This window comes from Dysidea avara, chromosome 2 (assembly GCF_963678975.1).
Source record: "Dysidea avara chromosome 2, odDysAvar1.4, whole genome shotgun sequence".
Lineage (NCBI taxonomy): Eukaryota > Metazoa > Porifera > Demospongiae > Dictyoceratida > Dysideidae > Dysidea > Dysidea avara.
The window spans coordinates 32,035,416-32,048,418 of record NC_089273.1 but is presented as its reverse complement, the minus strand read 5'-3'; the positions used below and the strand labels follow the sequence as shown (position 1 = coordinate 32,048,418).

The 13,003-nt window shown below is 37.4% G+C and overlaps 1 protein-coding gene across 1 annotated transcript; it reads right to left on the bottom strand.

Moving 5' to 3' along the window:
- Nucleotides 1–3,818: 3,818 nt before the first annotated feature.
- Nucleotides 3,819–12,996, bottom strand: LOC136247077 (uncharacterized). The gene is made up of 6 exons (XM_066038692.1): nt 12,757–12,996; nt 9,867–9,903; nt 9,605–9,814; nt 8,739–9,410; nt 6,148–6,255; nt 3,819–4,876 (listed from the first exon to the last, which is right to left on the bottom strand). Exons 1-6 carry the CDS (start codon nt 12,847–12,849, stop codon nt 3,942–3,944), a joined length of 2,055 nt encoding a protein of 684 aa, XP_065894764.1. The 5' UTR covers nt 12,850–12,996; the 3' UTR covers nt 3,819–3,941.
- Nucleotides 12,997–13,003: the final 7 nt, after the last annotated feature.

The window sequence follows — 13,003 nt, the reverse complement described above, 5'->3', positions numbered from 1 at the left end:
AATCAAAATTTGAAAAAGTAAGCAATTTTCTGTACCCACATTCCCTATTTTCGTAGACCCAGTCACATATAATATTCCTTGCCATGCTTTAGTCTTTGTGGTTGCATGTGACTGAAGAATCATACATATTATTTAACAATTCATTTTGATCACTTGATGGTTTATACAATTTTCATATGGTACCTAACTTGTATTGTAAGTAAACAGCTTTATGCTACGTTCCAGCCCTGTAAATGCTATACTGGAACTATTTTTAGTAGTGTGTGTGTGTGTGTGTGTGTGTGTGTGTGTGTGTGTGTGTGTGTGTGTGTGTGTGTGTGTGTGTGTGTGTGTGTGTGTGTGTGTGTGTGTGTGTGTGTGTGTGTGTGTGTGTGTGTGTGTGTGTGTGTGTGTGTGTGTGTGTGTGTGTGTGTGTGTGTGTGTGTGTGTGTGTGTGTGTGTGTGTGTGTGTGTGTGTGTGTGTGTGTGTGTGTGTGTGTGTGTGTGTGTGTGTGTGTGTGTGTGTGTGTGTGTGTGTGTGTGTGTGTGTGTGTGTGTGTGTGTGTGTGTGTGTGTGTGTGTGTGTGTGTGTGTGTGTGTGTGTGTGTGTGTGTGTGTGTGTGTGTGTGTGTGTGTGTGTGTGTGTGTGTGTGTGTGTGTGTGTGTGTGTGTGTGTGTGTGTGTGTGTGTGTGTGTGTGTGTGTGTGTGTGTGTGTGTGTGTGTGTGTGTGTGTGTGTGTGTGTGTGTGTGTGTGTGTGTGTGTGTGTGTGTGTGTGTGTGTGTGTGTGTGTGTGTGTGTGTGTGTGTGTGTGTGTGTGTGTGTGTGTGTGTGTGTGTGTGTGTGTGTGTGTGTGTGTGTGTGTGTGTGTGTGTGTGTGTGTGTGTGTGTGTGTGTGTGTGTGTGTGTGTGTGTGTGTGTGTGTGTGTGTGTGTGTGTGTGTGTGTGTGTGTGTGTGTGTGTGTGTGTGTGTGTGTGTGTGTGTGTGTGTGTGTGTGTGTGTGTGTGTGTGTGTGTGTGTGTGTGTGTGTGTGTGTGTGTGTGTGTGTGTGTGTGTGTGTGTGTGTGTGTGTGTGTGTGTGTGTGTGTGTGTGTGTGTGTGTGTGTGTGTGTGTGTGTGTGTGTGTGTGTGTGTGTGTGTGTGTGTGTGTGTGTGTGTGTGTGTGTGTGTGTGTGTGTGTGTGTGTGTGTGTGTGTGTGTGTGTGTGTGTGTGTGTGTGTGTGTGTGTGTGTGTGTGTGTGTGTGTGTGTGTGTGTGTGTGTGTGTGTGTGTGTGTGTGTGTGTGTGTGTGTGTGTGTGTGTGTGTGTGTGTGTGTGTGTGTGTGTGTGTGTGTGTGTGTGTGTGTGTGTGTGTGTGTGTGTGTGTGTGTGTGTGTGTGTGTGTGTGTGTGTGTGTGTGTGTGTGTGTGTGTGTGTGTGTGTGTGTGTGTGTGTGTGTGTGTGTGTGTGTGTGTGTGTGATCTTAAGTTGGTCAACACCTCCACGAGATGACCAACGGGCAACAGCTTTTAACCGGCTAAGATGATGACGATCACAAAGTTGGGTTGCTGTGTGCCAAGCCCACATCAATCTGGTGCCCCTGTGAAGGTTTTACAAGCCTCCCAGCACCAGAGAGCCAGCAAAATGCATCATGACCCATCATTCTTTGAAGCCTGATATTCTATGCCATCCTTTAACAAATCATTGCTCTTCTGATTGTCTCCATGCTCAGATGAATGATTTGTTGACGTACTCTCATTAGTAATTCGTTCATTACCCTCCTTCATTAATTCTTTTCCCCATTCACATTTTGGGTTATTGGAAACTAAACTTTGCTTGATGTGCTGTTACTTTCAACTTCTAGTTATTGTATTTTGTTTTGTGTACATTATGTTCTTTGTTTTTGTAGTAGCTATGTTATTTGTTATGTTGATGTATATAATCAACCATGAAAGTCTGGACATGCCTGTCACATGTTTACAGCTAGAGCATACATAAAAAGCCACAAATGCAGAAATTTAATTATATTTTTACAGAAGATCTAGATGTGGTATTCCAAAGCAAATCCAATCAGTTAATTCTAAGCAATTCAAGACAGTAGGTGAACAAAGTTTGGAGCAATGCGTGAATGATTACATACTGAAGGCATTCAGAGAATAAGTGAATACCTTTAGCACTAATCAAGGCATTAGGTAGAAATTTATGGTTGTTTGATATCTTGCCTCTCTATGGGAGGACTACAAGAGAGATAGTAGGATTGACTAAAAGTCAGAAACAGATTTCTGAAAAGCAGTTGGACACAGTACTATATATATATAGCAGAGATTGAATGGTAATAAATTCTGCTCCCTTGGTGTATGTATAGCTAATAATTATTACCGTAATTCACTTTATTTTTGTGGAAGAAAAAATTTGTGATAAAAAGTTTCATGCAAAATATTTCCGTATGATTTATGTGAATGACTGCTCTATTAGAATAGCTCAATCTTTTATAAAAAAAATGTCATGTAAGAAATTTTCATACAAGATTTGCATATGAATTTTTTACACCAGAAAAAAGCTTAATTTAATAATGGTATAGACTAGTTGTTCATCACACATACCAGGCTTAATAATCAATATATAATTCCTAATTATACAGTGATTGTCGGTGCTGACCAAGAAATGGGAGTGACACAGAAAATCAGAACTACTAAGATTTCTTCCTAGATGTAGTTTTGATAATGATAATTTCTTGAAAAATAAAAAATAAACCAATTGATTAAAATTCTGACTGGATTGGCAAAAAGGGGGCCTTCCACATACATCTAGTTTACCAACTTCGACAATTCATAATTTCAGATTGGAAAAAGCAAATGACTTGCAATTTGTTCAGCAGTGAGTACCAATATAGCTGAATGACTGTAGTAATTTTCAGATTTATATGTTACTAAAACACTGAGTTATGTATGGTCTTCCTAGTACATAGAGTTGGATGTGTTTGGAAGACCCTTTTTCGCAAATCTGGTCAGAAATAGAGATAATATATTACATTCCTCAATGATGATATTGCCATCAAGAGGATGTACACATGATGCACATGCATTGCAAAGTCTCCTGTATACCACTGAATGTACTGAGGAGGCTACAATATAAATCAAAAAAGATAACTGATAACTAGAAGAGCAACCAAGACAGCTAGAGAATGAAAATTAATTATGTATGGCTGTGGTAGAAAGTGAACAATTGGCTAGTGTCCAAGATATCGTACCTACTTATGTGAACGATCACAACATGAATGATCATGTACTTGTCAATGAACAGTGGATAACATAATATTATGTTTTGTGCTTGTTCTAGAAAAATTTGTCAGAAAATGTGTATTACAAAAGGCAAAAGCTGAGTGTAGTTAACTGTATATCAACTTCACTACCTGCTTCTGTCCCTGGCTGGCTGGGTGGCTAATATTGTGTATTATATGCTAGCACTAAAATAAGGATAGATCTAGATCACTATGGCCACAGGCAAGATTGCAAATAATAAAAAAATAATTATATCAAACAATTACAACTTCTACATGTCTTTCATAATCTGTATATAAGAAATGTCAGTTTACAGCAAGCATCAAGCCAGCTTAGGGCAGACTTTGGGGTGCACGAAATACAAAAGGAAGTGAAATTCATTAAAAATAATCAACATGTGAAGGATAGAGTGCGTGCGGCTTTTAAAATCTTGGATGTGAAATCAAAGGTGGCACTCAAGAAATAGTTGGTAAAAATGTTAATGCAAATCAGTTTAAGGTACAGCCTTTATCATTTTAAACATCGACCACTTCTTGGTCACCACTTCAAGCCATTATTAAAATCTATGTGCTGTATATAAGAGCAACATGAATTTTTGTATATATTGCAGAAACTTTTTATCAAAAACACATGCTACATGTATCACATGAACTACAGTTGTATGTAGTATTATTGTCACAGTACTCTTGCAATTTATGACAGTTATAAAAAAGTGCTGAATGCACTGCTTAATAGTTCATCATCAATTGTAGTTGGATGCTTCCTCTCAGCTGGAAATGAGCCTGAATTTGTCCTCTCCTTGTTTACTGGTAGAGGTGTAGCAGTTTGGTTTTCCTCAGTATCAGCTTGATCCTTTCCTGTAATATGTTTCTTGAACGCAGAAGTCTCTTTGGGAAATATTTCACGGTTATTTGTAGGTTGAATGGTTGTCTTTGATTTCAAATATGAAAATGGTTGTGGAGCATTATTATTCAAATCTTGTTGAGATGGAAAGGTAGATCGTTTTACAAGTGGTTTCTTGCTTACAGTGGCTACTCTTTCAACACTTGCTAAAGCACTATTTGACTGTGTCAAAGCTGGGTGTTGTAAGCCAGTATGTGATAACTGCTGTCCAGGAGAGATTGTATTATCATATACTTCTTTATGATCATTAGCAGTTGTAATAGTTGTCCGTTGCAATGTATTATGTATTGCTGATGCTCTGAAATTTTCATGCTGTGCCCGTGCAGTTCTTTGTGCTGGTAATGTTGCACTGATGTCATCATCAGAGTAACTTGATGTCTTATTCATCATATTCCTCCTGTAAACTGACACTGATAAAGGAGACTCTTTTCTTCTATCTGTCATAGGTATACAAATGACATCTCGTGTTATAGCAGTTTGTAGTTCTTTCATCACTGCAGTTGGTATTGATGGTTGACTGTGTGCTATTCCTCTTGGTGGACTAGTTTGGTCAACTGAATTGTTGTCAGTGACAAATTGATCTTGATATTCTTGTGATTCCTCATTTCCACAAACATTTACTTCAGGAGTACTGTAAGACTGAAGAACACCTGTGTGATGAGTCTTACAATTGTGTGAATGCTGCTGGTTGGGTGGATCAATAATTTCATCATAGATATGTTCAACAATGAAACCTGTAATACATGTAACACACGACACTATCCTTACATCCAACCATATGGATATGCATTGACCAATATGTTTGTGCAATTTAGGGTAGTGCAGTGTGAATGTAGTGCATGTATAGGTATGAATAACATAGCGACTGTATGCTTCTGTATCATATGTTTGCATGCGTACGTGTGTGTATGTATGTGTGTGTGTGTGCGTGCGTGCGTGTGTGTGTGTGTGTGTGTGTGTGTGTGTGTGTGTGTGTGTGTGTGTGTGTGTGTGTGTGTGTGTGTGTGTGTGAGTGTGTGTGTGTGTGTGTGTGTGTGTGTGTGTGTGTGTGTGTGTGTGTGTGTGTGTGTGTGTGTGTGTGTGTGTGCGTGTGTGTGTGTGTGTATTCTGTGTACTCTGTGTGTGTGTACTCTGTGTGTACTGTGTGCGTGTGAGAGAGAGAGAGAGTTGTGTATGTAGCGGCAGCATGTGTACATACACGCATGCAGTGTGTATGCATACATGTAGGCATACATTGTTTCACAATTAGATCTATCATTTGTGAAGCCTTAATAAAGCAGGTATAAGAGCTGAAATCACCACATCAGTGTTTAATACATTTAAAAGCACTGGTGAAGCCATATGAGACTTACATCAGTTTCAGAGTGCACGGCTTTGTAACAAATACGGAGAAGTCAACATTAAGAGTAATAAAGTGTATGTGATAAGTAATCCATGTTAGCTACGCCACAGAATAATGTCAAATGCTTCAGCCTGAAGTGATCAAGTTTCTTCCCAAAAGAGGTGTTTTATAGAACCATCGGCCCTGACTACATGTAGTACTACATGCGATCTATCTAAAGAAAACTTGACATCACACTATATTTTTCAAACATTGTAATAGCTTAAGGATATCATGATCTACACTATATATCATTAACTTGTTTCAGACACTAAAGTACCTAATCATTCATAAATTTGGGTATCAGCTGCATACTGAATATGTGTGTAAAAATAATGATTTGTTTAGTCGTAGAGCATGGTGTATCTACAACAACTAAGACAGTATCTGTAACCTACAGATAGACAAAAGCAGTTGAATACAGCAGAAGCAGTGAAGGTATGCATGTAGTGCATACATATAGCTATCACAGACCAAAGTCTACAAATAGCTTCACTGTACATTGCGTGTAAAGTCCTCAAATGTATAAAGTTTAGAATTTCAAAATTCCAATTACTATAAACATTTTATTTACAGAAATGTTCAATACAGTATGTGTATTATGTATTCTGCACAACTACATACCTCTTCTTGGTGTTGGTACAGACCTTTGCTTTGGCCATGTCCCTGAAGATCCTTGTTGATGCATTTCACCGACCGTTGCCTGTTGAAGTTCTGGCTGGGTTTGGTTGCCTAGAGATGAATGTAAACAAGATTGTATGTACACTAAAAGCAACAAAGGTTTTATGCTAGTTTACCACAAATATTTGTAAACTAGCTACATAAACATTCTAAATCCTTTTTGTGGCATTTAGGAGGCTTATAAGTTGCATAATGTTTGTTTCCCGCAGTCACACTCTTACTAGTGTTATCAATATACAACAACCTGAGAAATAACTCACCAGCAATATAACATGTACAAGGTGATCATGGGTGGTGTAACAAACTTATTTCTATAGTTATTAGGGTACTCAGTACCTTATAATACATGTACGACTTTTGAGACTAGCATTTCATAATATCAAAAAACAGTTGGGGTTTGGGATTTCTATCATCTCCAGTATAGTTGTTTGATTGGTTTAAGAATTCAGCATTACACTACCAACTAATAATCACTATGCATACAATTTTTCATATGATTATAATATGCTATGCCAAAGAAATTTTTATAAGTCCTTATTGTAATGCAAGTTACAGAATGTGGATACTTTACCCATTCTTTGATGTGGTGCAGTATATGCCCCAAATCCCTATTTTGTGCAGGCTCAGTTGCTACACGGCTGGAAACAAACTAACTGTTGTTAATTGCAAATTTACTACAAAAGTAGGTGAACATTTGTAAAATGTTAAGTACGTGCTTGATCAAATAGTGTTTAGTAGGGATTGCCCCTAAAGTAATGGGCACCACCCAAAATGCTGCCCCTAGAATCGTCCTCGAGGCTATGAAAATCACCTTAAGGATGCTGGCAGGTTTTTGAAGCCATTCAAAATTGGCTCAAGAAAAAGCCTGTTTCGTTTGAAAATCACCAAGAAATTGATCACCTGGGCACCCAAGAATGATACTTATGTAGTCTGAAAGTAATTAAGTGTTAGTTTTGAAGAAATGTGTAAATGTATGCTGGTTTGTAGCCAACACACATTTGTGCTGTGTTTTCTCGAATGACAGTGTGTGCTAGTAAGGTATATTTGTAATTGTACACCTGTTTTATGTAGGGATGATATTCCAGCTGGATTTATCGCTCATTACAAGATACTGACTGTATAATGAGGCATCACTTATCGAAGAGCAGGCTTGGCAACTCCACATGTAACAGCAAGGTGTCCCAGTGTATAAAGTATAAAGAAAAGGAACAAGAGCTTTTCTTATGTTCAGAACTTTATTCATAACTTGTTATTTTGATAAGTTGGCAATTGTGGAAGACAAATCCATGCACTAAGTTTCCACAAGTTTGTTGAAGAACCTTCACAGTGAATTTCGTGCCTGTACAAGCAGCCAGTATCTTGGAATAAGAAAAATGTATGGGTTACGTTTGATGGACTGTAGCGTGTAAATGAAACAAGGTGCACCCTTGTACTTTGGTCTCCGCATAGTAGAAAGTTATGTCAATCTTCGAAGTAGTAGTTTAGATTCTTGTAGCTTTATTTTCGTTTTTTCCTGTATCAAAGGTGAAAATAACAGTGTTTGTGTGACTTCAAAAAGGCACCAGCATCCTTAATAATATTAATACATCTAACATCAAATACAATATTAACAACAAGATTACACTAACAGACAGCCAGATACTAAAGTTTAAAAAAAATTAAACTTGAAGTTTAGTTTGATAGCCTGCCAGCCTGTCAGCTTGTCTGACTACAGTCACAAGATTATAGGCTAACCGACACATCACAGCACCACCATATTTCATCACAATACTTAACTCATGTATCTTTTGGGGTTGCAACAAGTATCTTCTACTGCCCCTTGCCTTTCCTTTAATCTTCAATCATACTGGTCATCTTCTTCTTCATGAAACAAAACCACATCAAGCATATACCACAATATTAGTTAAATTACTTAAGCTGCTTGCATTATTAGTAGACTGTTAGTAGACAGTTAGCAGACACTATACCTGAACAATAGGACATTGTACAAAGCTGAGCTGTACCAATACAAATTAAGCAGCATTCCCCTTTACAATCCAGATGAGACCAATAATGATCGATGGACATGTCCCTCAATGATCTAGCTGTACTGTACTTGTAGACATTTATCATAAAATGTATGCCTCTTATTGGTAGTACAGTGAAAAACAATACATGAAAAGACCACGTACTTGTGACACTCTAATAAAGCAGTCACATTATGTTTGACATTCCAAGAGTTACACATGTATATCATAAATGTAGTTATAGACTATTAATTTAAAATGAAGTGTGGATCTAGCAATAAAAACTAGTGAATGACTGATGGTATTTTACAACATATCCCAGTGGGAAAATCCTCACATTGGCAAAATAGTTGGTATGACATACCAGCGTATGGACTTTCCACAGGGCTATGTTGCAGTATCATCATTCATATAATCTTGTCTCACAAGCTTTTATTGACTGTATTTTTAAATTAAATATACTATGTGATTGAATGGCATTATAGGTTATGTCAAAACCATAGCTACATACCATGCATATCTTCTTACCAGGAACTTTTCTCCTTGGTATAATAGGAGGTCGGTTGCTTACATGGCTGCCACTTAGCTGAGGAACCTCTGTACTTGTTTTTTGAGTGGTCATATTCGGTGGATTTTCTGTATCTTGATTCACATAATGTGTAGGTGCTCTTTGTGGCATTGCTCTTGGTGGAGTAACTGCTGTATTAAGTCTTGTAGATTCTGTACTAGATCTGAACAGCACATCTGAAACATTGTAGAGTGTCAGGTGCATACCAGTGGGTACAGGTGGTGGATTAGGTGCTGGACGAACTGGAGGAGAGTGAGTACACAGAATGCTGTGTGTTGTCATTTCACAGATGTACTTCTCATCCTGTTTGCGTTTTGCTGATGTGTGTTGACAGAAATATTCTAAACAATTTTCTATATCTTTCTGTGGTAGTCGTAATGTAAACCCTAACTGGACCAAATCAACAGAACTGGAACAGTGTGGACAGAACTCTAAAAACACTCCCTCTTGTACTGCTCTCAGCTGCTTTACTTCTAATGAATCCCAACAATGTCGTATTTCAGTGTTATCATATGGAGAAACAAGAACAATCAAATGGTGGAGAGTATTGTCTGAGTAAGTGATCTCTTCCACATGGAGTAATGAGTACTCATCATCATTGATACCATAATGCTTTACTGGGGTGTGAACACCTACAACAAATGTGAAAGTACAATCTTATTTGCTCCTGTACATGTACACATGCAATGTTATTGAAACGCATTATTAGCGTCTATTGTACAGCATAAACACAACGTATATATATATATAAGCAACCAAAATTTGACATAAAGTGATAGTATAATATTTCTACTCTTTTATTGCATGCCTTATCCAATGTACATACATTGAGTGATGGCAAATTTTAATGCAGAAATCCATTTGATGTGCTCCTTTGCAGTGTCTACATGAATGAATATTTGATGATTTTTGTCATCTACTATAATGTCATCAGCATTGCTCTTTGCACTGACACTACAAACTTCTATGCAAGACTCTTGTTTTTGTTTGTCAGAAGTTATGAAGAACAAGAGAATACATGGATGTTTGGGTAATCCTGTATATTAAAATCATTTCCAATAACACAATGTACATACACTGCTTCTCACCTCGAATCAATGTCAAATATCTTTCTTTGTATTTGCTCTACAAGAATATTTTGTACAATAATACTACTATATAACTTTCTAGCATGCATAAAGGCCTTAATTTGTTCTATTTTGTTGCTTAATACTGGAATTTTTTATATATGTGTAGATACCATTCAGAGGAGGTTGTGCACACCACTCACTTTAACGATTAATTTTAGAATTGCATTTGAGTCTCAATGATCTAAAATATGAAACCAGCAAACTTTGAGTTCACTGGGGCACAGTAGATCTTTAGATAACGCATAATGTAAACTTTACGACAATATATATAATGTACGTTGTTCTAAAAAAGCCTTTGTTAGACATACGAAACACAGATTTTTTTGCCATTTCACTAGTGCTAAGAAATCCAGGGGCTGATGCAAGACAAAGTAAATAGCCTTAAATTTTATTAGACATGGTTATCTAAATATCCACTGAGCCCCAAAAAATGAATCCCATTGTTAGCTGATTTTGCAACTAGACTTGCACGATAGTGATATGTGATTAAGGCGAGCACAATGGGATTTCCTGGGGCTCAGTAGATATCTAGATAATAGTTGTCGCATTTTTGTCAGCACTAATCTTGGCCTGCAATTGCATATCATAAGTAGTTAGAACACAATGCGCATGCGTATAAACATATATGTGTATTGTACTATATGACGCCATTGTAACTGAGTCGGTGTTGTTGTCTAGTTGTTGTATGATGTACAGTGGTGTTTTGCTTGAGCTGATCTTTTTGCTGTTGTAGTTGTTTGCGTGATTTATATTTGTTGGTTAAAGAATTACTAATCTATATACCCACGATACCACAAGAAATTAGTGAGGAATGTGTATTTTACACCTACAAACATCCTGTATAAATACTGTGGTTAGCAACAGGATACGATTAACTACAGTGAAAACCATGCACAGTAATAATATTATTTTTGTTTAAAGTAAATTACATTATTATTTCTACATTATATAACTACAAAGCATAACACAATCAGCCCACCATATGCAGGTTTCCTTGATCTGTGAAAAACAAAATTATACACATCTACAGTAGCTACTAACAACGCAAACATTCCATAGACCTTCAAGCAGCACTATAACATGCATACAAAACTGACCAAAGAAAGGGGAGAGGCACTAACTCCTCACCTATTATGTCCTACTTAATAATGTCAATCCTGGAATGCACTTGACATGCATAAACTACATGCTATGAAGCAATTGGACAAAAAATTAACATTGTAAAGATCAATGTATTCTAATATCACATGCCCTAATAGAACATTCAACTGCATGGTTATAAAATTTCTAGCCTCCTTTCATTTAACAATGAACATGAATAACCATGAAACAGGTTCTCATAAAACCAGTTTGCATTATGCTTTTAGTTCAATAACCATTAAAATACTGTGGAGGCTAATGTAATTCTTGCATTAAAAGGATGAAATTATTATTATTATTATTATTAACACTTTACAGTAACCAGCACTGAAGGTATACAGCAACATGTGCTTCATGTATCAAACCGTGTATACCAACTCCGATTATATTATGAAATAGACAGGTTATATAGTGCTGGCAGTTACATGCATTAAAAAACTTTGACAAAAAACCAAAAAAAATTTGACTGAGCTGGGGTTCGAATCCGAACCTCCGTACTCATAGTCTGTAGTTGTAACACTGGTGCTGCAGTTACCCACCTCCCTTAGTTTCTACCTTATAAACATCCAACTGAAGTGACTCCTATAACTATATATAACAAGAAGCCAAAGCTGACCCCAACCCTAACCTAACAACTACAGTACTTGTCGTGTGCCCTAAAATATGAGACCCTAAGGCAAACTACTGGTCACATGCCCTAAATTCGAATACTCGGGGCATACTGGATGAATGAAATGTTATCTAACCTTAATTGGCCTACCTTAGCCAGATGCAGGAATGAACAGAAGGCTACAATGTTATTTAAAATTATATCTCACCAAATCGACATTAATGCTGATGATTTCTAATCCTAACCTACATCACACCAGAGGCCATGATAAGAGATTTTTAACCCCAATGACTAGAATTGACTGTTATAAATTTTCTTTTTTCCCCTCTGCAATCAATATTTGGAATTCCTTACCCCAACACGTGATTGATTTAACAGAGATTGACCAATTCAAGCACAGCCTAGCTGGACTAGTAACTGTTTAATAATTTATCAATGTGTATATATGGTCTTGTGTACAGTAAATATTGTATAATTGTATAAGTTTGTTTTCCTTTTGTAATTGACAGTAGCAATTGTACCCTTTTTGTGCGCCATACTCTTTTGAGGTCTGCACAACAATCAATAATAATGCCAACCCTAGCTCGCCTCGATACAGCTAGTGTGTTTGACAGTCCAGTTAAATGATGGACTGGACTAGTGCCAGTAAAATAGCTGCTCATGTTCATAACCAGTGCTAGTATATCCACTTCTTATGAACAAAAATAATTACTCTTGTAAGTTCCCTCCACTGGGCACAATCAGTAATAAACTGACTGCCTGCAATATGCACTACAAAGTACCATCCCTTCTACCCAGGTCCCTTCAGTAAAGAACTTAAAACTTCTTTGACCTTACCCAGGTCCCCTGTACCACCCCTATCTCCTAAATCCTTCTATGATCCTCATCATAATATATACACTGATTGCCTGCATGACTGATTGTTTGAGCAAAAATAAAGCCGATCATTGATTAAAACATGTTGATAGCTACATTAAAATTTAATTAAAAGCCAGGTAAGTCCTCAGACACATACAACGTACCAAACATACTGTGGTTATGATGCAGCTGGAAGGAGTCCGGCACGTACGTATGAACGATACATGATAAACACCTTACCTTGAGTTTTGGCTTGATTTTTGCGTATCCCTCGTACACGATATCAGAGTTAGAGATCTCCCTGAGCTTGTTGCGAGGGCCGCCAGTAGCCATCGAATGACACACAAGTCGGCGACAACACCACTCAAAACTACTCAAGCAACTCGTACTTACCTCAGCTGGCTCAAGCAGATAACTGAGCAATGGTGGCTATCAATGTGTTCAGACACTTTATTGCAAGCTCCACCCACTGACTCCACCCACCACA